This window comes from Ochotona princeps, chromosome 32 (genome assembly GCF_030435755.1).
Source record: "Ochotona princeps isolate mOchPri1 chromosome 32, mOchPri1.hap1, whole genome shotgun sequence".
Lineage (NCBI taxonomy): Eukaryota > Metazoa > Chordata > Mammalia > Lagomorpha > Ochotonidae > Ochotona > Ochotona princeps.
Window position 1 is genome coordinate 7980463 of NC_080863.1, and position 26824 is coordinate 8007286.

Genomic DNA, 26824 nt, shown 5'->3' on the forward strand with positions numbered 1-26824 from the left:
ATACTTTGTTAATAACAGTGGTCTTCCACTGCACACTTGAATTTGTAGCATTACTTGAATTCATCATTGAAATTCATGTAAAATGATTGCAGTGACATTGATTTTTTTCTAATTTCGGAGTGACAAGTTCTCTATTTGTTCGAAAGTATGTTTACTGTAAGATTTGCTTCTCTTTGTGTTTCAGGCCGGAGCCTCAGCCCAAAGCTCCTCTAGTTCCTCCGCCGCCGCCGCCACCACCTCCTCCACCTCTGCCAGACCCCACGCCCCCAGAGCCGGAGGAGGAGATCCTGGGGTCGGATGATGAGGAGCAAGAGGACCCCGCAGACTACTGCAAAGGTGACTCTCCCTCTCGCCACAGCCTCCCTCCCTTCCGGCCACCCAGTACCTCATTGGGGGAATAGATAAGGCACTTGAGTGATGCTAACCAACCTCGTGTTTTATTAAGTTAGCATTCCTGTGTCAGTACTGTTCCATTAGCATGTTTTCAGAAAATCTAGGTTACCTGGGAGAAAATTGTAAGATACAAAAAAAAAATTCATATGAGGGTACTTTAAAAAGTTAAACAGTTAAAACTGTTTTAGTGCAAAAATGTTTTGAACCCTTACATACAAGGAGATTTGGAAAGGGTTCTGAAAAAATATGTATTCTGAATAAGTTACACATGAACTTCTCAAAGCGCTGGGATACTCATACATACTCTAGGTACCCCAATAATTTGAAAAGGATTTAATTGGATGCAATTAACAACTAAGGACAAAATGAGCCATTCATAGAGCACGGGGAGCAGAAGGTGCCAGGCTCTTGGGAGGAGTGCTGGCTGCTGTGCACTGTGTCTCACACTCAGTTTGCTGACATTCAGTTTTTCTTTAGCTAAAAGAAACCATTCCTTTCTCCATTCTCCTTTCTCTAGCGTTCATTGTCTTTAGAAAGAAAACATGCATGTTCGTTTACAGAGAATTGTTCTTGGCATTGTACTTAAGGAGAAAGACATTTTGTGAGGTCTGTTGTGCGGCGTAGTGAGTTGTGTTTTCAGCTGTGACTTCACAGAGGACACAGAAACCATTCAAGTGGAATGTTCTTGTATCGATGCTTCGTAGACGCCAAGAGTGTATAAACTGTTCAAGAGTAGATGAACGTTGGGATTGGTGCAGTCTACACATCATCCTTCGTATAGACTGGACTCAGGGAAGTTGCTGTCTCCCTTCTGGAGACACTTTCGTTGCGTAATTTACTCATCTGGAGGTTTTTTTTCTTTTAAAGCAATTGGGGAAGTAGCTTAGTTATTATAGATTATAAAACAAAGGAGATTCTATGCAGCAAAAATTACATGCGTTTTGAAGAAAGATTCTATATTGTTTACGAGTAGGTGGCAGGGGGCTAGCATAATGGGTAAAGCTATTGCCAGCATCACTGGCATCCCATATGGATGCCAGTTCAAGTCTAGCTGCCCCACTCTCATCCATCTCCCCAGTAATGGCATGGGAAATAAAGTAGAATATGACCCATGGGTCTGGATCCCTGGCATTCACCCATGGGAGACCCAGAGGAAGCTCCTAGTTCTTGGCTTGAACTCGGTGCAACTCTGACTGTTGGGGCCATCTGTGGAGTGAACTCAGTCTTTGTGACTCTGGCTTTCAAAGTAAATCTTGAAAGAAGAAAAAATGACAAAAGATAAAGATGCACCCAAGTTTGAGCCATAAGACCTTGATAGTTCTTTGGGTCAGTGGTATTTTAACAGCTTATCACATATTGAGTACTTAGAAGTAATTTGTATTTCCTTAGGAATGAAATGTGTTCAGTTGTCAGCCAGGGGAGGAGAGTCACTGTGCCGTGAATGTGTCGGAGCTCGTCTTCCACACCACCCTGGTTCTGACATGGCTGTGAGCGTGTCCGTCCTGGAATGGACGTTCTCTGCAAAGAACACTGGTCCGTCCCTCCCTCCCTCCCTCCTTCCTCTTTGTGTGTCTGTCTGTCTATCTGAAACAGGGAAAGGTATCCATATTCCCTTTGCTGGTTTACTCCCCAAATGACCACGTCACTGGAGTCTAGGCCAGGGTGAAGCTTGGAGCGTAGGGCTTCATCCAGGTCTGTCACATGGATGAGGAATACTCTGATATTTGGGCTGTCTTCCACTTACACACACACGCACACACGACACACACACACACACACACACACACACACACACACACACACACACAGTGAATCACAGGTCGCCATTGTAATGAGCTGACTGTGGACAGGACCTGTTTGTGAACTCTTTCCTTCCTGGGCTGGTGTCACTTTGCTACTAACACTGGTTTCCTTGATGGCTGTAGCTTTGCACGGTGAAGTCTCGAAGTGATGTTTGGCCCTTCGGTCTCTTCCAGGATTGTTTTGACTGGTCTAATACTATTTGCATTAACGGGTACATTTGGAGGATGGAGGAACAGCTCTCATCTTGTGGTGTGCTGCACCTGAGAGCTGGGGACTCGCTCTGGGTTTCCCGAGTGGAGCTGCTTCCTGCTGCCTTTCAGGGTACATGCCATCAGGGACTTCCATGTTGGATGTGGGCATCTTAACCACCAGCCAAACACTGCCTAGCCTTCTCAGTTAACTTGAATTCTGATTCTGGAATTGAGCAATACTACATTTCATAAGATAGAAGAAGTGTTAGGATGGGCTGAGCAAAAGTGGTCCATTTTACAGAAGAAAAAAATGCTGGCGACAGGAGAAGCAAAAGAACAGAAGTTAGATTGGTAACTTGAGAGTTCTTTTCTTTGTAAGACAGAAGAATAGAAAAGTAAATGGGGACCTGGCACGTGGCCTGGTGGCTAAAGTCTTCGCCTTGCATTCGCTGCGATCCTTTTATGGGTGCCAGTTCTAATCCCAGCGGCCCCATTTCCCATCCAGCTTCCTGCTTGTGGCCTGGGAAAGCAGTCGAGGACAGCACAAAGCCTTGGGACCCTTCACCTGCATGGGGGACCCAAAGGAAGCTCCTGGCTCCTGGCTTCAGATCGGCTCAGCAACGGCCACTGTGGCCACTTGGGGAGTGAATCAGCAGTTGGAATATCTTTTCTGTCTTTCCTCTTCTGTATGTCTGACTTTCCAATCAAAATAAATCTTAAAAAAAGAAAAAAGAAAAATAGCTGGTTAGTATTGGATCACGTCAGGTTGCTTTGGCACAGATTAAAAGCAGGGGAAGGTTCAGATCATGGCCAATGACTCTGGCCTGTTGGGTAATTTGACTGGGATGTGACCTTTTACCTTCCTGGGAAGTCAAATGAGCAGTTTAGTTTCAGTTTAGTGACTTCAAACTTTGACGTTCAGCTTAATCTGTTGAGGTTCAGTACGGGAATCTAGGCTGAAGCAGCAACCTCCTGTATGCCCGTGTTTAACACTGTGATATAAAAATTGGATTTCCTGAATACTTTTCCTCATTAAAGACATTTAAAAATGTTTGTTTTCATCTACCTGAACGGCAGAGCAATAAGGAGAGAGATAGAGTAGGAGACAGAGAAACTTGCAGCCCAGTTCTTCATTAGGAATTTGGAAGAGGGCAAAGCTGGCGGGAGATCTCTGCTTCCCGCCATCTGAAGGACCTCGCCTTAAACATTTCAAAGGCTTGTTGTGACTCATGGCTGGGGACTGGAATTACCAGCAAGCTCACACGTCTAAGAGGTTAAAGACCAGGGCTGCCATTGGAGCACCTTTGTGTGTGTCTTCTCATGTGCTCTGTCTTCCTTGAGTATACAGATGTTGTACCTGGTAGGCCAGTTTAAGAGAGCATATGTATACTTCATGGAATTCCCAACATTAATGTGCACTGTTTAAAGTACCGTGGAACCTCAGAACATCAGAAACTCACTGAGACTCATAAGGACGGGAATTCCAGTGCATGTCTTGATGGGCTTAGGGTCTTAGAGGCGGTCTCATTGCAGTGTTGGGTGCCCGGCACACATGTTGAAGCAGGAGTGAGACCATTCTGAAGATGACTAACCTGGAAAGCATTCATTATTCCTGGATTGTGAAACTAGGTGGGGCTTTAGAATGAGACCGGAAAATTAGTTTTAACACACACACACACACACACACACACACACACACAAATATCTTTATACTTATTCATTTGTAGTTGTTCATATCAAATACCTTTTTTCTCAGTGTTTAAATAATAATTGAGAATGTCTTGATAATTTAGTTTGATTATTTACAGTGCTGAGAACATGTCTAGTTATATGATTGAATCAGATGCTGTTGGGTGTTCTTAAACACTTCGACCTAATTAAAATGGAGGAATATGACAATAACAATAGATTCTGTTTTGTTGTAAGGTTATGTATTTGAAAGGCAGAGTTACCAGGAGGAGGAAGGCACAGAGAGAGAGCTAGAGATCTTGCTGTTATTTTCTGTTCAGAAGAACTCAGAGTTCTTCTCGTTTCCCCTCCCCGTCATATTATTACAAATGTCACAAGTCCGTCATTTCTGCTGAGCATACCATGACATTGTAAGTATAGACAATGATAGAAAGTCCAGCATCCTGTTGTCCAGATACATTGTATATCCATCTTTTATTCAGGAGCAGAGAGAAACACAGAAATGTTTTTTCACATCTCAGCTATGCCGATTTCCATTATAGAGTTCCTCTATGTGAATCGTATATACATTTAATTGGTGAGTTTAAGTCATCTACATTCAGGGTTAGTATTGACAGGTAGTGATTTGCTCCTTTCATTTTAGTCTTGTCTTATTGGGATGGTCCCACATTGGCCTTTGGTTTGGGCAGGTGCTATTCCTTTTCTCTGTCAGTAGGACATCTTTAACATTTGTAGGGTGGCTCTAGTAGAGGTGAGTTTTTGTTTGCTCTGGAAGAATTTTCTTTCGCTGTGAAAGACTAAACTTTGCTGGGTAAATTATTCTGGGCTGACAATTTTTGTTCCTTTTAGAATATGGAAAATACTACTCCATCCTCCTGGCCCGTAGATTTTCCTCTGAGAAGTCAGCTGTGAGTCTGACTGGGGTTCCTCTATAAGTTGATTTCTTTCATGTGCACATTTTAGGGTCTTTTCCTTGTCTTTAGCTGAGGAGAGCTTGATTAAATGTTGTGGTGAGGATTGCGTTTGGTCAACTGCACTGGAATTCTGTACCCCTCTTGTATTCTGTTTCTCAATTTTCTTTTCCATATTGGGGATGTTCTCAAGTATTATTTCATTGAATATATCTTTGAACCCTGCTTCTCTTTCGGTACCTTCTGGAACTTCCATAACTCTTACTGTATTTGGCTTTTCAGTGATGCCTCTTAATTCCTGAATGCTTTTCTTAGCTTGACTCAGTTCCTCTCCCAGCTTTTTGACTGTTTCATTGTTGCTTGTGCCTCCCAATTCTGCAATTCTTCTGCCTCTTTTATTGAGGCCTTTTCTTTTTTAACTTTTTTAGATTGTTTTTTTCATTTCTGATAATTCAGCTTGATTTTTTATTATTTTTTTTATTATTGCTCTTTCCTAAGGTGTTCCTTAAATTCCTTAAACTCCTGTATGTGCTTCTCAGTGTTTTTAATGGACTTTATACAAATTCGTTAAAATTCTCTATCCCCGAGTTCCAACATGTCACCCTCAGTTATTTTTGCGGCTTTGTGGGAAAGGTGGCAGTAATCTTGCTCATTGTGGCCGTGTCTTTTGCTGTTAGTGATCGCAGCTCTGATGAGCAGATTCTTCTCCTTAGGGATAGTGTCCATATGGGATGCTGGCGTGTGCAGGGCAAAGATTTAGCCACTCGGGCCCAGGAAATAAAATTAGCACATCAATGTTGCAGGCTGGGCTCACTAGACCTAGTGATAAGATTTTTAGGTAGTAAATTGCTTGGAGTTTTAGTTGCTTGGTGGAAATTAAGGCTCATCAAACTTTTTTGGTATGGTTTTTGAAAAATACGTATTTACTTAAAGGCATAGTTATAAAGAGGGAGAGACATACGAAGATTAAAATCTATCTGCTTACACCCCAAATGACTGCGATAGTTACATCTCGGCCTCTCAGAAAGCCAGGATCCCGGAGTTCCGTCTGGATGTCCCTTGTATTTGGCAAGGGCCCAGACTCTAGAGCCACCAGCTACTGCTGTCGCAAGTACATTCTCAGGAGAGCTGGTTCAGGAATCAGCTGGGAGTTGAATCATTGCTCGTGTGGAATGAGCAAATGGGGGCTTACCCCGCCTACCATAGTGCTGGTTCCCCTTATGAACCTTTTGTACAGCAAAACTTTAGGCCAAAAATAGTGATTTCACATATTCAAGAAAACCCCATGTATCCCAGAAGTATTCTGTCCTGTCAACCTGACCCTCAGTTACAGAGATCCTGTGTAAATGGTCATGATAAGTGTGCATCATTATGCTAAGAAATCTTTTTGAAGGAAATTCGCTTCTAGTAATCAAAGTTAGTGAAGAAGCATAAGCCTAAGGACTAGCTTTATTAAAAAACAAACTTCACCTAAACGAGTAAACCTCTTGCATCCCTCTGGAATACGTAGCTCATATTGTACCTTTCAGTATCTTTACCCAGTACTTACCCAGTCACAAAACAATCTGTTTTGTTTACATAGAGTATTTTTTAAAATTAAGGATACTTTTTTTTTTAAAGATTTATTATTATTGGGAAGCCGGATATACAGAGAGGAGGAGAGACAGAGAGGAAGATCTTCCGTCCGATGATTGACTCCCCAAGTGAGCCGCAATGGGCTGGTGCGCGCCGATCCGACGCCGGGACCAGGAACCTCTTCCGGGTCTCCCACGTGGGTGCAGGGTCCTAAAGCTTTGGGCCGTCCTCGACTGCTTTCCCAGGCCACAAGCAGGGAGCTGGATGGGAAGTGGAGCTGCCGGGGTTAGAACCGGCGCCCATATGGGATCCCGGTGCATTCAAGGTGAGGACTTTAGCCGCTAGGCCACGCCGCCGGGCCCAAGGATACTTTTTTAAACCACGTATTTCATGTAGCTGTTAAGATTCTTTTGTCAGACATCCTGAAGGAAAAATGGCTCTTTAACATTTTGTACGTATACTTAAGAAATAACAGAGGTGTTGGTAATAGATACAAAATGAGTGTGTGAGCTCCCGTGAACCTGAAATTTGCAGGGCATTAAATGCTCAAAATACATGGAACATAATTGAATATTTAGGTGGCTGTGTATGTGTGAGAAAGAAGCCTGTGATCCAAGTTACAGGGTCATGTAAATCTCTGGACTTGACCTTCCATGAACAGCCCCTTGCCATTCTCATCTGGTGGTGCTATGTGTAGGTGTAGGACCCTCACCTGCCCCCGGATGCCTTGGAAATGTTGTGTTCCAGGGTACTCTCATGGGCTTAGGAAAGGATCAGGAGTGTTCCCAACTCCAGAGTGCAGCTTGGGATTGTGGATACTGGTTTGTCCACATGGTCCACTATGGGCTCTAGTGTTCTGGAGGATCACTTTAGGAAATTAAATGCTTGCATCAGTATATTTTAGAAAAGTTTTACTGCAGCTACAAAATAATACTAAAATGAAAGAAAAAATAGATTACTGATCACACAAAGTCCAGATTTATATTTATTTTGTCTAGAATCTGGTTCCAATTTTGTAGGTGTATGGAGGACTTAATGCAGTTTGATTGTTCATGGACCCCGTGTTGGCTCTGCTTAAGATCTTACAAGTATTATCATAGCTCAATCCCTTTTTTGCTATTTGACATTTAAGCCACATCCTCATTTTGCAGTATAATAAACATTTTACTTTTTCTGTTCATAATTTTCTGTTTGTAATATTTATATTTGGCATTTTTATTTTAATAAAACTTGGGATACATTAGATTATTCGCTGTATCCCATTTGATCATAAAGGAAATTAGGAGAAGCCTCTTAAGGATATACTTTAATTTCCTCCCGCAAATAATAGTCAGAACTTTTCCACCGTGCTCAGGGCCCAGTGTAGCTTGATCCCAGCGTACTGCTTGTTTTCTGTTTAATCATCAAACACAATTTTTTATTTCACCTTCAGTGTGCTTCCCTGCTGGTGTGGTTTTCTTCACGCTGTCGTCTTTTTGGGGACTGCCTGCTTTCTTAGTATCACATCATCTCAATACTGACTTTTAGCTCATTTGTCCCACCTCTCTGTCATGTCATCCAGGAAACAGAAGAACATCTGTCTTCCACCCATCCCTGACTGTCCTTGTGGGTTCTCTTGTTCTCTGTGAATTCATGCAGTGTCTGTTAGGATGCGGGTGCTGTGTGCTAGGTGCTGCTGGTGTACCTTCGAAGGAAACCCTGGCCCGGGGGAGATCAGAGAGAATGAGTAGCTGAGATGTACCGCACCATGTTATGTAACTGAAACTAACAGTGTAGCAAGGCATGAAGAGCACCCTGCAGGCTTTTCCAGGCTTTTCCTGGGGTAGGAAAATCAGGAAGTGCTTCTAGGAGGGGCCTTCTTGCTAAGTTGTCCTGAAGGATGAGCAGTTGCGATACTGTGTCCAGTGGCGTCACCTGCTTACCTGATGAGTGTTACAAGTACCTGTGAAACAGCAGACAGAGAAACTATTAGAGATACTGAATCAGACTAGAGTTAGGACGTAGAAGTTTTAGATCACTACAGGTTGAGAGAATATTGCAGAATTCTTCGTAATCCTGGCAGGGAATGAAATGCACAGTGATCGACAGTTTTCATAAAATGAGAAGCTAGTTGGCAATTTTCTTTAGATGCAGCAAGTTTTGTGTCAGCTTGATTAAAAATCTAGATGCTCGTAAAATTTAAGCCTATTTTCAAGCCAACAAATTCATCTACTATTTTTCTTGGGCACTTTGTGAAGCTGTCAAGTTTCCTGGGTCAGAGACAAATGGCTTGATTGCTAACAGTCCCACAGATAATTTGAACTTTGTGTTCATATTGGTTCCCTTTGTTTCTTGAATCTGCCATGGACCAGGTCCAGGCGAGTGCTTGGTGTGTCTGTCACATCTTGGGAAACCGCAGTCAGCCTGGCTGGCGTGAAGGAGACGCATCCGGTCCTGGACCGCAAAGCCTCTGGGAAGATGGACATTCTGCTTCCCTGTGTGCTCATTCTAGAAACACAGCTCAGAGCAAAGGCCACCAGTGTCTGGTCAGAACAGCAGTAGAGAAACAGAAGAGAGCTGTGGACAGTTTTTCTCCAACAAAAATATTTTTATAGGTTTCCTCTATTGGAATAGTAAGATAGTGTACTGAAAGTAACTTTAGTGCAATAATATTAAACACAAGTTTTGAAGTTGCTGCTGCTCATGTCAGTGTATTTGCTGCTAAACATGTAGCAACTTAGAACAGCTATTTTTTAAGATTTCTATATTTTTATTGAGAAGTGATATTTACAGAGAAAAGGAGAGACAGGAAGATTATCCATCTGCTGGTTTACTCCCCAAGTGGCTGCAACGGCTAGAGCTGCAGTGATCCGAAGCCAGGAGCCAGGAGCCTCTTCTGGGTCTCCCACACAGTGCAGGGTCCAAGGCTTTGGGCCATCCCAAACTGCTTTGCCAGGCTCCAAGCAGGGAGCTGGATGGGAAGCGGTGCTGCGGGGATTAGAACTGGAGCCCATGTGGGATCCCTTGGTGTGCAAGAGGAGGACTTTTGGCCAGGTCTCAGAGCAGCTATTTACTTAAATTTTATTTTGTTTGACACCGTTTCTGAGAGTCAGAAATTGGAAGTGAATAAACTGATTAGGTCTGCTGGACATTTAATCAGCTGCCGCTTGGGCCTGCAGATCTGCTCCCCTGGCCTGCCTGGTTCCTCTGACTGGTTTCTATGTCTCAGTTCCTTGCTGCATGGGTCCCTCACACGGTGGCTCACAACATGTTGATGTACCAAAGAGGCCCCTCCCTGCCCCTCAGTAAGCTGATGCCTTGGAAAGTGACATTAAACTTGAATGTTGAAAGTCTTGATTGTCCTGTAACAAATTTGAACGTGTGAGTAAACCATCAGTAGAAAGGAGAATTAGTCTTTAATTTTGTTATTTGACGGTTATAAGCATCATCAAAGCTGGAGTGTGAATAATATGCTTATTGGGTTGTATGAATGAATTAGATTGCACTGGGAGCCCGTTATTTTTACTGCTTGAAGGAGTGCCCTTAACTCTGACCTGCTGCTTTCATCCATCACTGGCATGAGTCAGAAGGCCTAGAGCAGATAACAAAAAAGAAATCACTGGCTATATTACAGATGTAAGTACAGCATTTAAATATGCAAGGCCAAACTTCAGATGCCAAGGGCTGGGTTCATGGCAGATTAGCAGGGAGCACCAAGGGGCACTTCCTATGCAGCAGGGATAGTTCTGCGTGAGCTCAGGTAGGGCAGGGTGCTCAGTGTTAGTGGAATGCCAGCGCCAAGGTTCTGGTTAGCATCCCTGATCCAAGCTCAGAGTTATGTAAGTACTTGGCAGGAAGGTGGCTCAGAATCATCTGTTGGCCTTTATACCGACATTTCAGATATTTAGGGCTGCTTGGCCAGTGGGCTGGCCTATAAGTGTACACAGGCATGGTTAGCATTTCGAGATCCCTCACAGCTGCCTTACCCTCGAATAGTATTCTTTATTAACTCTTTAGTTCCTGGCTAAATGACTCTGTAATACTATCCTTTGCTTGATTTTTGCCTCTGGATCTCTTCCCCATTCTCACAGTGTTACAAGGCATACTTTATATTAGCAGATTAATTTACATTCAAGAGTTTTTAATGAGTGATACTGTCTTTTAAAGACATTTTTGTGTGTGCATATTACATTAATTATTAGAGAGTAGTTTATGTTCAGTGTAAGGAAAAGCAGAGACGTCAGCGCTGCCCCACGACCGCCGTCTACAGCACAGCACGTTGTACGTGCCTTGGAATTGCTGGGCCAGCAGTGACAGAGCCTTTTGTGGACTTTTTTTTTTTTAATTTATAAATCAAGCTGTATTTGAGAGGTGTGGGCGAGGAGGGCGATGTCAGTGCCCTCTTCTTTAAATGAGGTTTTCCTACTTCCCCTTCTAGGCATTTTTTGACTAGTCCTTTCCCTGTCATCTCAGGTTGTCTTATTAAAAAAAAATCAGAATAATTTGTCTGGATTGAATCATTCCATTAATAATTCCATTAGTCCTCTTTTTTACAATTGAACATTTCATAAGATAAGGTTAGTCCCTCCCACCTACATGTTTGTTCTGTTAGTAGATTTAAAAAATAGTGAGATAATTATGTAAAATCTAAATTTTATGCTCTGGAAATACTTTTTTTTTCACATGCATTTTGTGTGAATGAACATTTTCAAAATCCAGACCGATCAAATTTACTGTAAATCCTTGTTTGGTTTTCCTTTGTCATATAGGCAACAATTGAGAAATGCACTATGCCACTAGGCTAACATTTTAGAAGACTTTGACTTTTATTATAAACTGCTATACAATGTACAGTGATTTAAGTTAGAAACCTTACATATACAAAGTTACTGGTAAGAAAAAAGAGCTTGGGGCACCTGCCATCTCATGTTGAAGTGCCAGGGTTCCAGTCCCACTGGTCGCACTCTCCGCTCCACCTTTTTGTTACTGTGCAGCCTCCGCAGCCTCCGCAGCATCCGCAGCATCCACAGCAGGTGATTGGCTTCAGTAGGAGGGTCCCTGTGACCTCCCTGGGTGGGATTCCTGGCTCCCAGCTTTCAGCCTGGTGTGGTTGCAGCTGCTGCAGACACTGTAAGAGTGAGTCAGAGGATGAGAACCACCTGCTCCACACTCCTCTCCCTGCTGCCTGCCTTTGAAGTAAATAACGATAAAACGTAAGGAAGGAGACACAGTGATATCACCTCATTCGTTCTCAAAGAACAAACTTTTCCTTTTACTGATTGTCTTCATGTTCGCCATTGCTTTTGTTTGTTTCATGGATTACCACTCACGGCACTTCTTTTGTGCTATACTGTCTTTTCCTGCTTTCTTAAAGTTAAGATCATCCTTTGAGATCTTACGTGAAAGATTTGTTTAATTATTTGCATGATTTGAAACGTAGAGTATGGGGAGAGAGCAGTCTTTACATCCGTCAGTTCATCCCCCACGTGACTGCTGTGCTGTCAGGGCTGGGCTGGAGCATGTCCGGGAACCGGGGGCTCCAGCCCTGAGGGTGGGTGTGCTGTTCCAGGTCAGCGCCGGTTGGCTGATAGTGTGTTCGCAGCTTCCATAGCCTTACTGGTTTTCTATCTACTTTTCCTTCTAATTCTTTTGTTTTTTAGTAGAGGGAGTGTTGCGTTCTTCAGTGGCATAGAATACATCTGTGTTATTTTACTGTGCAGGAATTTTTATACTAATTCTTATTCTTCAGATGTTTGCAATAGCTGGAGCTAGGCCAGGCTGAAGCCAGAATTCTATCTAGGTCACCTTTTCCTTTTTTGGTTTTCAAAGTATTTATTTATTTTCGTCTTATTTGAAAGGCAGAGAGAGCAAAGTGAAACCTTCCATTTGCTGGTTCATTTTGCTCATGCCTGCAGCCACTTGGACTATTGGGCCAGCCTGGAACAAGAAGCCAAGGACTCCTTCAGGTCTTCCTCGTCGGGGACAGGGACCCAGGTACTTGGGCAATCGCCACTGCCTCTCGGGTTACACAGTATCAGGACTGTGGATTGGAAATGGACTGGAAAGGACATGAACTGGGCACTCTGATACGGCATATGAGCATCTCGGAGAGAGGCTCAACCTCCATACCAAATGCCTGCCCAGCTCCCTTGTTTTGGAGAGCTTTCCCAAATCTTTCCTTAGTTCTTTACATGGTTGAAACTCCAAGATCAGAAGACTGATAAACCGGTTTAAGCAAAACAAGAATAATATTTCATGCTATCTTTGGCAGCAAAGAAGTGGACGCTTGTGCTAGTATTAAGTTCATTTCCCACGCAGGAACTCCCGAGTCTGATGCATGCCTTTGCTTCTTACTCTGGCTTACTCGAAGATCCTGTGGCTGGTGGAGCTCTTGGCGTGGCTTTTCTGGGTGTGCTGGAGGGATAGGAGAGGGAAGAGCCAGAGCAGTTACTTGAATGATTATTTCAGAGTCCATTCAGTTTTGTGTGTCAGTTTAATCCAGTTTTTTTTAATGTATTTGAAAGAAAGAGAATGAGAATATCTTCCATCTTCTGATTCACTCCCCAAATGGCCACAGCAGCCACTGCTGGGTCAGGTTGAAGCCAGGAGCCCGGGGCTTCTTTCCATCCTTTGTTAACAGGTGCAAGAGCAATGAAGTACATGGGAAATGGAATAGCCAGGATGTGAATCCATGTCCATGTGTGATGCTGACACTTTACCTGCTGAGCCACAGTGCTAGACCCAGACATTGGTTTTTTGTTTTTTAAAGATTTATTTTCATTGGAAAGTCAGATATACAGAGAGGAGGAGAGACAGAGAGTAAGATCTTGTATCTGCTGATTCACTCTCCAAGTGACCACAACGGCCGGAGCTGCGCCAATCCGAAGTCAAGAGCCAGGAGCCTCTTCCGGGTCTCCCACACGGATGTAGGATCCCCAGGCTTTGGGCCGCCCTGGACTGCTTTCCCAGGCCACAAGCAGGGAGCTGGATGGGAAGCGTGAGTGGCTGGAATTATAACCAGTGCTCATATGGGATCCTGGCACATTCAAGGCGAGGACTTTAGCTGCTAGGCCACTGTGCCGGGCCCCAAAAATTTGTTTTTAAGAAGATGGGGCATTACTGTGGTGTAGTGGGCTGGGCCTCTGCCTATGGTGCCAGTATCTCATTTGGGTGCTAGTTCCTGTCCTGACTGCTCTAATTCAGATCCAGCTTCTTTCCTTGTGACCTGTGAAAGCAGCAGAGGAAGCTTCTGGTTCCTAGCTTCGAATTGGCTCAACTCCAGCTGTTACAGCCATTTGGGGAGCCAGCCGGTAGTCAGGGATTTCTGTTCCCGTCTCTCCCTCCTTCTGTAAGCCAGCCTTTCAAATAAAAATCAGTTAAAAAAAAAAGTAAACTTTCAAGTGGCAAACATGATTTTTGTGCTAGAGGGTACAAATCGTGAATTCAGGTTGCAATTCCCGATGCTTTATCCTCTCGGCGCTGTGTCCTCAGTGCTCTGAAAAACCCTGCGAGTTCATGCCATGCAGTAGCGTTACTGTCTGTCTCCTTGGCCTGTCTGATGGGCAGCCAGTAGAAGCAGCCAAAGGGAGTTTGAGTCTTAGACCAGCCTGTGTCAAGTTTTCGTGTGCTCGAGATGGTGTACCACAGCGTCAGGGCAACATGGTTAACCCAGCCGAGGCAGTGCAGGGACTGTGAAAGTGACCCTCGTGTCCAGGTCCCAGGTGTTGGTTACATTGACGTGTTCTGCCCTCTGGGGGCCAGCGCCACCCTTCTGGCCCCTCGAGTGGTAGTTGTAGGGCACAGGCTACCATTCTGTGCCAAAGGAAAGAAGACGCGTGATGCTGTAGAAACTTGCACATTAGGATGTGGAAAAATGCGAAATACAGATTTAAGATTACAGATGTCACATCTTCAAAATAAAACTATGTTGTTTATATTTGCCATGATCTTTATCTTTGTGTTAAACATCAGTTATATTTCCCTGATATGTACTCGACCATTTTTAGAGACAGTATTCTCAGCTAGTTTGTGAGTTACAGAGACACTAGACTCCGCTAGGAATCTTTGAAATCCCCAGAGCAAAGGCAGCCCTCATGGTGCGACTACATGGCTGGTTGAGATATGAATCTGAAACATAAAGGCGGTGATACAGGTATCCTCTGTTTATGGGTAAATAAAACATTTTTTCAATCTAAAGACTTAAATGTGAGCAGCAGTACACACTTACATAGTACACATTTTTAATTTACTTTAGCTGTCTACCAGAGACCAGCCTTCAGATCTTAAAAAAGGAAGTGTTTCTTCTTAGTGGACAAAATACGGGCTTTGCCATGAGAGTTCAGTCTTGTGTCTCTGGGTTACAGTAGTGTGGTTAGAATTAGGAAAGATGGGTGTCATTGTTTCTTAAGTACTTCTGTTGTAACATGCGTCTGGGTCCCTGCAGAAGTAGGTCCTCAGGTGGCTAGGTGTGGGATACGCAGTGGGACTGTCGTCTTAGAGGTTCATGCTGTGTGTTAACATAGGATCTGTGATCCAGTCAGCCTCGCTGGGCTTAGCTCTGCACTTCCTTCACTTCTTTCTGCTCTCCTGCCCCCTGTAGACACATACCATGTGTTGTAGTTGACTTTCATGGAATGTGGTTCTGTTAGTAAAGTGCCTAGCACAGGGCTTCTGGTTCATGCTTGGTAAGCCTCAGTATTCTCTTCCACATTTGCCATATATATTTTAATGCTTTAAAGCTGTATTGTAAGCTCAGAGCCCATGCATTTCAGTTAGTTTTGATGTAGTTCTCCAAGGTGGTAAGCCATTTATTTGCTATATTGTATTCTTAATTTATTATCACTTAGCTAACATCGTTAAGCCTAAATGTTGTTGTGTAGGCTTTGAGATTCAAACTGAGAAATAGTAAACTCAGTGTCTGTTCAGATTTCTGTGCTACAGCTTAAATTTCCATGCTGTTTTTTTTTTTTTAAGATTTTATTGTTATTGGAAAGCCGGATATACAGAGAGGAGGAGAGACAGAGAGGAAGATCTTCCATCCGATGATTCACTCCCCAAGTGAGCCACAACGGCTGGTACGCGCCAATCCGATGCCGGGAACCAGGAACCTTTTCCGGGTCTCCCACGTGGGTGCAGTGTCCCAAAGCTTTGGGCCGTCCTCGACTGCTTTCCCAGGCCACAAGCAGGGAGCTGGATGGGAAGTGGAGCAGCCGGGATTAGAACCAGCGCCCATATGGGATCCCAGGGCTTTCAAGGCGAGGACTTTAGCCGCTAGGCCACGCCGCCGGGCCTCCACGCTGTGTCTTGAACCATCCTCCAAGCCTACTGGCAGTTACAGAGGCCTGTTGAAGGATGTGGTTTTGAGATACCTCCTGCACCTGCTCGGAGCTGTTCAGCAACAGCATTTCTTCCTTGAGTGATTTGTAAAAGGATTTTGCAGATTAAAAAAAATGAGAAAATAAAAATTATTTATGATAAAAAGCAAAATATGTTAAATTATAAAAATTGCCCACCTTTTGCACTGGTGTGCAAGGGTGCAGCTGCCTGCTGTTTGCGCTGGTGTGTGTGGGGGTAGCCGCTCATGGGGGCCTGAGGGTAGGGCTTGCAGTGGCCTGGGGGTGGTGCTGCAGGGGATCTGGGGGCTCACACCCAGTCAGGCAGAACGCCAACCGTCGGGAGAATCCCAGGATCTGTGTTCTGACCTTGGACTGCCTGTATCAGAACTGGGTTTCGTCAGTGGCTTGGATGGAGCAGTGAGGGGCATGCCCAGATGACATGGAGGATATGGCAGTCCATTGGGGCCTGCAGAGAACACGTGGTACCAGAGCAGAGGATGGTGGGCACAGCAAATTGGTCAACCAGCCCAGGCAGGCACTGAAAGCAAACACCTGGGTGAGTGAGTGCAGGCTCTGAGGTAGACTGTGACAGCCAAGGGACGTTGGGAGGACTTCCCCATCGACAGCATTTCAGAACTACGGAAGCCTTGAGCAGAACCCTTGGAGCATGCTCCATACTGGGGATTCTCGCTTGCCATTTCCCATTCCTGGGTACAGATGAGGTTGGGAGGCTGGGAATGGCTTCTCCCCTTCTCTGTCCCGCTTTTCCCTATTCCTCAACTCTTCCCACCCTAATCAGATATGTAAATATCATCAAAAATTGTTAATAATAATTGGGCCTGGTGCAGTAGCCTAGTGGATAAAGTGCTTGCCTTGCGTGCACTGGGATCCTATATGAGTACTGGTTCATATCCTGGCTGCCCCACTTCCCATCCAGCTCCCTGCTTGTGGCTTGGGAAAGTAATCGAGGACGGCCCAAAGCCTTGGGATCCTGCACCTGCTGGGAGACCCAAAAGCATGGCTCCTGGCTTCAGATCGGCTCAGCTCTGGTTGTGGCCATAGACAGGAGATCTTTCTGTCTGTGCTTGTCTCTATAAATCTTCCTTTCCAATAAAACAAAATTACATCCTAGAAAATAAAATTTAACAAATTTTTTAAAAAGCTTCCAAAGTGGGCCCGGCGGCGTGGCCTAGCGGCTAGGGTCCTCGCCTTGAAAGCCCCGGGATCCCATATGGGCGCTGGTTCTAATCCCGGCAGCTCCACTTCCCATCCAGCTCCCTGCTTGTGGCCTGGGAAAGCAGTCGAGGACGGCCCAAAGCTTTGGGACCCTGCACCCACGTGGGAGACCCGGAAGAGGTTCCTGGTCCCGGCGTCGGATTGGTGCGTACCGGCCCATTGCGGCTCACTTGGGGAGTCAATCATCGGACGGAAGATCTTCCTCTCTGTCTCTCCTCCTCTCTGTATATCCGGCTTTCCAATAATAATAAAATCTTAAAAAAAAAAAAAAAAAGAAATTACCACAGTTTAGTGGTTCAGACAATACAAATGTATTATTAAAAAAAAAAAAAAAAGCTTGCAAAGTAAAAATGTCCCCGAGGTAGGAAAAAATATAAGAAACTGAAAAAAGCAAAAAGAATAAAAGACACATAAAAAGCCCAGAAAATAGTTTTACGTAGAGGGAAGCCCATTGCTGCCATCTTACCCTAGACAGCTTCTTGTCTGGTTCATAGAAGCAGATCCCATGAGCGTGCTGGAGCCTGCCTGCCTTGGGGCTTGGTGGGGATCTGCCAGAGGTGCCCCTCCCCCGCCCCTCCCCCTCAGCCTTCCGGGGGTGCCCCCCGCCCCGTGCTCTCAGATGGTGTTGTCTTTCCTAAGGAGCACGAGTTTGAGACCGGAGGAAGTGGTAAGAGGTAGTTTGGTGTGGTAAGTTAAGACCTACACCATGCACCCCGCTGTTGATCCAAGAAGCCGTCAGTGGCCACGGACTGTGCAGAGTAGCCATTTCTGGTTAGCCTTTTAGCAAAGGGAAAGCAGACACACTGGAAGAGGACAAAGCCTGTGGATGTCAGGATTTGGTATCGAAAATGGCCCACCTAAACTGAAATACAAAAAAACTCAAATTATTGTTAATGGAGTTCTGAATGGTTCATTGCATTTTTGAATTTAAAAATGTTTCCTAATAGTTCATAGAACATTGTTTTCTTAGTGGAAAAAAATGCTGAGAAATTTTAGTAAAAATCATAATGTTATTCAGTAAATGTTGTCACTGGGCTCGAGCTGACAAAGAAGATGAAATGTTATTGTTATTCTGAGATTTGGAACCGTTGCCACCCTTTTTGTCTTCAGGTGGTTATCATCCAGTGAAGATCGGAGACCTCTTCAATGGCCGCTATCACGTTATCAGGAAGCTAGGATGGGGGCACTTCTCCACTGTGTGGCTGTGCTGGGACATGCAGTAAGTCTTCCTTGTCGTTATTGTTATCTTGATTTCCGAAGTTCAGCCTTGGAAAGTACTTTGTATTAGCATAATGCTGTTTTTCTAGCAATTCATCCATATCGGGAGGCTGTTCGGATATAAAATGTATAACATGTAGGTCTTTGGCATCTGCTGTGGCTTAAAGCTCTTACAGTAAGACATGTCACTGCTACCCAGCACCTACGCACATACAGTGTTTTCTGAGTGTTTGAAGTGAAGTGTTACCAGGGAATACTTTCAGGTGCTAATGCCAGTGTTTTCAAAGTCTTCCTTGAATTGGAGAAGACAGCAAAGCATGAAGGCGTTGTCTTTACCCGTGGATCCCATGTCTAACTGTGCCTGCACAAGTTGAAAAGTGCTTTTCTAAAGAAAACTTGTTAAAAGTTTCGCCTTGTTAGCTACACGTCATTATAATGTCACTTCTTTTTTTGCTAATGTAAGTAAATTCACTTTTTTTGAAGGGGGAAAAGATTTGTGGCCATGAAAGTTGTAAAAAGTGCTCAGCATTATACAGAAACAGCCTTGGATGAAATAAAATTGCTCAAATGTGTAAGTACTTTGAAAATGTGAATGTTATAAGGGAAATTAATGACTAAAGAAAACGTGGGGAAAATTTTTTCCTGGTGGTACTACATGAAAGTAGAAGTTCTAAAAAAAATCACATTAAAATAGTATTGATCGGTTTAATGCAAAGGATTCTAACTTCAGCTGCTCGTTCTTGGATTCCATTTTCTGTGCACAGGTTCGAGAAAGTGACCCCAGTGACCCGAACAAAGACATGGTTGTCCAGCTCATCGATGACTTCAAGATCTCGGGCATGAATGGAATACGTATCCTTTATCCAGTTGTTGCTGAATGATGTGTATTATTTTTTCTTGAAAACAAGCAAACAAGCAATCCTGGGTTGTGTTAATTCCCCGTAGGTTTGTATCTGCTCTCCTGTCCTGTAAGTGCAAGTCCCTGGGAAGTGTTACACAGTGGTTCCCCTAGATGGAGTTGAAGGGTTTTTGGGGATTTGGGTGTAGTAGCATGTTAGAAAAATGCAAAAAAAAAAAAAAAAATAGAGGGCAGCTTGAAGCCACACTTTTTGTTGTTTAAAGCCGGTGCCCAAGGTCTGTTTTTGGATGCCCCATTGGCTGTCCGGCACTTTGTTAGGGCCAAAACACTTGTTGAAACAATAAAAACAAAATGCTCTGTTGATGTTGACATCTAAGATTTTAACTTGAGTGTCATAAGTGAATAATAGTACTGATAATACAGTGGTAATTGTTTTCCTGAACACGGGTTGGAGGTAGAAGTTGTAAGATTTGAACCAGAGTACTTCAAAAGCCATCCAGTGGTCAGTTAACTGCTGCTTATACTATCTGCCTTCCATTTACCTGGTCTGTCACAGCTGCTCTGCTTCCTGGCCAGCACCCTGCTAATGTGCCTGGGTGTGGATATCCTGAGTACTTGTAGCCCTGCCATCCCTATGAAAGGCCCAGATGGAGTTCCTGGCTCTTGGTTTTGGCCTGACCACATGCAGCAGGTGCAACCATTCGAAGAGAAAGCCAGCAGATAGAAGATCTCTCTCCCTCTCCCTCTCCCCCGCCCCTCTCTGTTTCTTGTATTTCAAATAAATAAATAGATTATGGATCTGGATTCCTAAAATTTCGTTACGGCTTGATCTTAATGCCGTGTCATTTTTTTGTTTTGTTTTTAAGATTGAAAATTTGTATTTTTTTACTTTTCGATATTTTAAATCCCTGGCAGGCACAGCACACACAAATTACCTTTGCACAGATTATTCTGGTTTTGTTAGGTTTATCACAAGGAAGCACTGTGTCGTTCTTTGCTCTGTACCTTCGAGTACATATCTGGCCCAAATAACAAACACCTTCAGCTTTAAGAACGCCATGTGTTCCCTTTAGTTGCAGAGCCCTTGTTTGATTGGCAGCAAAATGGCCTTGGGCCAAATCCGGCCTCGCTGGCACAGTTGCTTTCTAGAAGTGCCATGCCCAGCAGGCCTCCGCAGGCTCCAGGATGGTACAAAGACCCTTCCATTTCTTAAATTGTGATCCTAAATTTTTTTTTTTCTGTAAGATTTACTTTATTTTAAAAGAGTTACAGAGAGGAGGAGACAGATTTCTCATCTCTGGGTTCATTCCCCAAATGGCTGCATTGGCTGGTCCAAAGCCAGGATTCAGGAGCTTCTTCCAGGTCTGCCGTATGAGTGCAGGGTTCACAGGACTCGAGCTATCTCCTGCTGCTTGCCCTGGCCATAAGCAGGGAGCGTGTTCAGCACAGCCATATGGAATGTTGGTCCTGCAAGGCAGAGGATTGGCTTGCTGAGCTCCTGCCCTTAACACTGACCTAGTTAGGCACTGTTAGATGACTGAAGGAAAAGATTCGATGGCTCTTTATGGCATTTGGTTATCTTTTATTTCTCATGAGCTTTAAGCAACCTCTTGAATGGAAATGTAGGCAGGCGGGATGAGCAGCTAAGCCCTGGAATTCCTTTTTTCCCCTACATCAGTTCTTCGGAGGCTTCCATCTTGCCCGTTTCCATAAGTGATTCCGGGTGGCAGTGTGCTGAGATGGCCGTTCAGGCTGTGGCCAGGCACACTCTCCCTCCTCGTTGGTGCAGTGGGCATGGTTATATTATTTCCTCAGGTGGCTGAGTACATGTAATAGTATTCATGTTGATATTTTACTGCAAACATGTTGATGCTGTTTTCAGCGACTGCCACCCTGCAGGTGCCGTGTGTGTCTGAGTGGCCCTTAACCCTGTCCCAGATGTCTGCATGGTCTTTGAGGTGCTTGGTCACCATCTCCTCAAGTGGATCATTAAGTCCAACTACCAAGGCCTCCCCGTGCGCTGTGTGAAGAGCATCATCCGGCAGGTGAGCTGTCGCCTTAGTGGCTGTTTCTATTCACGCATGTAACATTTGGAACTCCTCTTAAATCAATTTTGTGTTTAGTAATAGCCCATTTTGTTTTGTAAGAGGTGGTGTGTCAGTCTTTCACATTTGACGTATCCCTTGCTTTTGACATGAGTGACATGGTCTTATCAGAAAGTGCTTTATCCAGTATCTTGCTTTAAAACATCTCACTGAGTTCCTTAGAAAAACAATAAGAAATAATTCATTGTCCCCTCATCCCCCTGTTTTTTGTCCTAAAAGTCATTTAATGGAAGGTAAATCAAAGGAAACCTAAGCATAATCTACACAGTATACGCTAGTTGAATTGTGCTGTATTGAATACTTGTGATTTGTAAGGGGCAATTTTTAATATTCCTGCCACAAGAACACATACTAGGTAAATTAATTGGTTTGTGGTAATCACTGAACAGTGCATACACTTACGAAAATTACCACCTTCTTGATAGTAAATGAGTTTTTATTGTCAGTTATACCTCCATAAAGTTGGAGTGGATGAGAATTATTTAGGGTGTATAGGAAATATTGTACAAGGGTTCTTCATAGGTTTCTGGAAGAATGGATTTAAAAGGTTGGTTTGAGGCTCGCGTTGCAGTGCGGTGGAGTAAGCTGCCATCTGGAGAGCCAGCCTCACTATGACTACTCACTGCAGTCCCAGCCATCCCACTTCTGATGCAGCTCCCTACCGGTGGACCTGGGAGGGCAGTGGGCCTGCCATCCACGGAGACGCGGAGGAGGTTCTGGGTCCTGGTTCAGCCTGGCCATTGGGGCCGTTTAGGCGAGTTAACCGGTCTCTCTCTCTCTGTATCTGCACTAACTGTATAACTACACCTTTCAAATACATGATTAAATCTCAGAAAAAGAGAAAAAGGTCAGTTTATTCTGGTGCAGAAATTTGAAATTCATATATATAGCTTTCTCACAGGATACATTTAAAAAAATTTTTTTTATCTTAGAGGCAGATTTACAGAGCGAGAAGGGGAGATGGGGATCTTCCATCTGTTGGCTCATTCCCCAAATAGCTGCAACAGCCAGAGTTGGGCTGGTGTAAAGCCAGGAACCAGGAGCTGCTTTGAACTCCCCACGTGGGTGCAGGGGCTGCTTTCCCAGGCCATAGATGGGGAGCTGAATTGGAAGTGGAGCAGTTGGGACATGAACCGGCTGTGTAGGTGGAGGATTAGCGGGGTAAGCTACCTCCCGCCCCATACAGTATACATTGTTTATTCACTTTATGAAGTATCTCATATAGGGATTCAAGTTTTTGGGTTTGTTTTTTTTTGCACTAGAAGTAAACCTACCTTTAATTCTCTTTTCTGTGAGTCTTTTAATGTACTCCTATTAGGTATGTCCAGTGTTCTCTTGGCCAGCATTTGGCTTAGCAGTGAGATGCCAGTAAGTGTTTGTGGGATGAAGGCACGCCTGTTAGAGGCACTGAGGGACCTCGTGGCCTGCAGGATGGGTGCTCTGCCACGTTCCGTGTGTTGTGATCAGGGTGAATGCCACCTACGGGTCCACACTGCTTGTGTTAAAGATGAAGCCATGTTTCTGGATCGTCCTTTCTGGTATAACGGGTCTTCCCCGTGAGCTCTTCTGCAGAGCAAGGCTTGTGTCAGGCAGGTGGCTTCCGGAGAGGGCTGTGTGGCATGGAGAGCCTTCCCTGCCCCTCAACCCAGGACTTGGACCAGTCCTCTCTAGGGGTTCTGACGTGATGTGTGGGCCTCAGTCCGAACGTCGGAAAGGCATCCGAGTGTGCACAGGTGAATCCTGATTGAACGCGCGAGGCAAGTGCCTGGGAGGGATCTGCGAGGCAAGTGTAGGTGGTGCTTGGCTCTGAGCACCTGCCTTTGCGCAGACTTCCAAAGGGCCACGTAAGTGTTGAAAAACCATATTAGGTTTTTCTTTGAAGCTGTTTAGCCTCCTTACATGTTTAGCATTTCACGTAAACTTTGTCCCCTCTTACTGTAAAAGAGGGTATCTGTTCCTTTGATCAGTCATCATTTTAACACAGGCCAAAATCTCATGAGAAAATTACGGCTGTCATTGAAAGAGAGTATACGAAGTTGTTTGTTTCCCAAATGATACTTTGCTTTTTGTATTGAGTGACAAATCTAAAAAGAAATCACCTTGTTAAAACTTGGGGAAAATTTTTGAATTTCCTCTGATAAATCCTGCAAGTTTTAAAGGATTTATATTCTCTAACCTATACTGAGTGGCTTCAGAAATAGCTCGCTGCCTGTGTGGTACACAGGCTCTGCGGCGTCTGAGAACCGGTGTGCTTTTAAAGCTATCTGCCGTTGCCATAGGTGCCTGCGCACATCACCCCCACACAGTCTTGGCAGTTTGAGAAGGCGGATTTGAAGATGAACTACCGAGATTTATTTTGTTAGAGAATCTAGCCTTTCTTACCGAAAATCTAAAGTTTAAAATCTGGGGCTTTAACGGAGCCTGAATGTGTGCTTGTTGACTGAACATGTCATGTAATGAAATTGCATCCTCACTGAAGTGTGCATTACCTGTCCTTTTGGGACTTAGATTTTGTCCTGGACCTTTGGTTTAGTTTCTTTTGTGTTTGATTGAACTCATCTTTATTTAAGAGAGAGATTGTTATGGATTGTGGGCTTTTTTTCTAAGTGCCCTTAGAATCTGTTACACGTTGTTAATTGTATACATTCATTATCCCTCCCCTGTTTTTGATTTGGCCTATGGATTGAGTATTTGATTCCTGAGCAGTACTTGGAAGATCTCTCCTTGATAGATCTATTGTTACACCCTTTCCCAGAACAAACCAGGATAGGCCGATCTTACAGATCTTTCACTGTTGGCCAGTTTTAACCTTGGTGGGCGAGTGTAGCTGGCCTTGGCTCGGCCGTTCTTTTCGTTTTTGTCACTTGCTGTACGTCACCAGGCAACAACCTTTACATGGTTCCATCCTCTCCCTTTGTTTCTTTAACTCTCATTTTTTCCAAAGATTGATTTTTTTGTTTAAAAAACAGAGTTAGGCAGACAGGTCTTCCATCTGCTAGTTCACTCCCCAAAAGATCTCAATGGGCAGGGCTGGACCAGGCAAAAGCCAGGAGTTTCATTTTTGCCTCCCACATGGGTTCCAAGCATTTAAGATCATCCTCTGTTGCTTTTTCAGGCACGTTAGCAGCAAGAAGGATTAGAAGTGAGCAGATGGGTCTTGAAGCAGTGTCCTGTAGAAATCGGGCACTGCATGCTGCAGGGTTACTAGTTACACCCCCACGGCAGCTCCAATCACAGCTCCCAACTCCAAGGCCCAGCCGGCTCGCAGTGCTGTGGGAGGCCGTTGAAGCCTCTGGAGCTGTCCCTTGACTCGCGGCGGTCATTCACTCCTCGTGCCTTCACTTGCAGCTGGAGCTCCTGTTCCTCCTGTGCCTCCGCTCGGCGTCTGGCGCAGGGCATACAGCCCATCCTGTTCCAGTTCCAGTTCCTTCTCCTAGTCCTTCCTTCGAAATCTTTAGTGGCTTCCCGTCGCCTGTTTGCTAAAGTTTATCAATCCAGGCCGTAACGAAGCAATACATGGAGTGATTAGCAGTGTGGGCTTGTCAGATACATCCTTCAGGACTTGAACCAAGTTATGGACCTCACTGAATCACAGTGTTATCATCAAGGAAACTGGATCACTAATGGTACCACTGCGTTAGGTAATTGGGAAGATGTAAACAGGGCTAAAGCAAACAGTGTTCACTGCTTCCTTTATGTCAGGCGTAGTTCAAAGTTCTTTGAGTTCTGACAGTCATTCTGTAGAACATGAGAGAGGAAACTGAGGCATACAGCAGGAAAGTATCTTGCCCCTCATGAGTTGCTGACTTCAGAATCGGAAGTGGTACAGCCGGATGGACACCCAACCAGCGTGGCCTTGCAGCTCCAGTGTGTAACAGTTTGCTGGGCAGCATGGAGTACTTTGAGAATTGTCCTGGGCCCTTGGCCAACAGAAGTCAAATTGCTGTTCTTCCTGAAAAGCTGGTCAAGGTCTTTTGTCTAGTATCCGTCCCTGTTTGCACAAACAAAAATGTGTGTCCTTGGTTGCCCAGGTTTCCTCCCAGAGGTTATAAAGATTTGGAGATGTTCTCAGCATTTATAAACACTTGCAAACTTCCACAGTTTCTGTTCATGCATTTTTACTGGTTTCATTTCGTAGGTGGTTGGAGAAAGTGCCTAATGATGATCATTATTGATCCTTCAATACACCTACCCTTTCTCTCCCACGTCTTTTTAAAGTTGTGTTTTTTAAGGGTTTGTTTATTTGAAAAGCAGAGTAACAGAAAGACAGGAAGATTCAAAGAGAAACTTCTTTCCCTCTCTTGATTCGCTGTCAAAATGCCAGCAGTGGTCTGGATTGGACCAGACCAAAGCCGGGAGCCTAGAACACCAACTCAGTCTCCCTTGTGGGTGACTGGGAACCAAGCCCTTGGGTCATCTTCCACTGCTTCCCCATGTACATTAGCAAGGGGCTGAGTGGGAAGTGGAGCAGTCAGGACTTGAACCAACATTCATGTTGGATATTGGCACCTCAGACAGTGGCTTAACCCACTGTACCACAAAACTGACCTCAAGATCTATTTTGTTATTTGAAAGTCTGAGACAGACCACTTGACCAACCAACTGACCAACTGACTGACCTTCCATTGTCTGGTTCACTTTCACAATGGCCACTGTTGCTGAGGATGGACCAGGCCGAAACCAAGAACCAGGATTCCATCCTGCTTCCCACATTGGTGGCTGAAACCCAGAACTATGGCCATCTTCCTCTGCCTTTGATTGCAGGTGGAGCAGCTGAGACTCAAACTTGTGTTCATGGGATGCTGTATCGCAGGTGGCTGCTCAACCCACCGTACCACAACACCAGCCCCAGTCTTCATGTGTTTGATGATTTCTTTTATCCTAGCTACAAAATAATTCCAACCTTTTTTTTTTTTTTTACTTTTAAAGATTTATTTCTATTTGAAAGGAAGATTATACATGCAGAGAAAGAATGGCAGAGAGGTCATCTGTCTGCAGAGAATACAAATCTGAAAGTTTTGTGTGTGTAGCTCTGATCGTTGTTTTCTCTGCCTTTGGAGTCCAGGCCATGCTAAAGTCTCAGTCCTGCTCCCGAATGTGACTGACGCGTACAGTGGATAAAATTACCTTCAGAAATGCCACTCCTGAAAGCAGTGTTCTAGAAAACCAGTCTACTTTGTGTAAAATGGTGTCACACTTTACTATGAAGATTGCCAAGGTAGTGATTCTGATGCTACAATTGACGAACGGAAGAACCGATTGCTGAAGGCTGTCTTGGAGGAAATCACATTCAATGTTAGATTGTTTGGCTATTAAAATTTAATTTTGGTAGAACAGTGCATTTTTAAAAAAAGCCTTTTTACCTCTGCATAGCAATATATCTGACACCTTTCCTTTTAGAATCAGGAGGTTTATCTCACATCCTCTTTTCAAAAGGCTAAGTGAAGTGCTGTTTGCAAAGTATCATGAAGAAATCATTTGACTGAAATAAATGCAGTTTAGTGATTTCCATGTGGGTTGGAAGACCTTG

The 26824-nt window shown here is 44.3% G+C and overlaps 1 protein-coding gene across 6 annotated transcripts in view; it reads left to right on the forward strand.

Moving 5' to 3' along the window:
• Positions 1-26824, forward strand: part of SRPK2 (SRSF protein kinase 2) — a 170810-nt gene that overhangs the window by 116486 nt on the left and 27500 nt on the right. For all 6 annotated transcript variants that reach the window (XM_058657422.1, XM_058657418.1, XM_058657421.1 and 3 more), the window contains 5 exons: positions 185-336; positions 18223-18331; positions 18814-18901; positions 19095-19182; positions 21128-21234. In XM_058657422.1, the coding sequence (XP_058513405.1) occupies positions 185-336; positions 18223-18331; positions 18814-18901; positions 19095-19182; positions 21128-21234 (544 nt within the window). The remainder of the gene's footprint in view (positions 1-184; positions 337-18222; positions 18332-18813; positions 18902-19094; positions 19183-21127; positions 21235-26824) is intronic.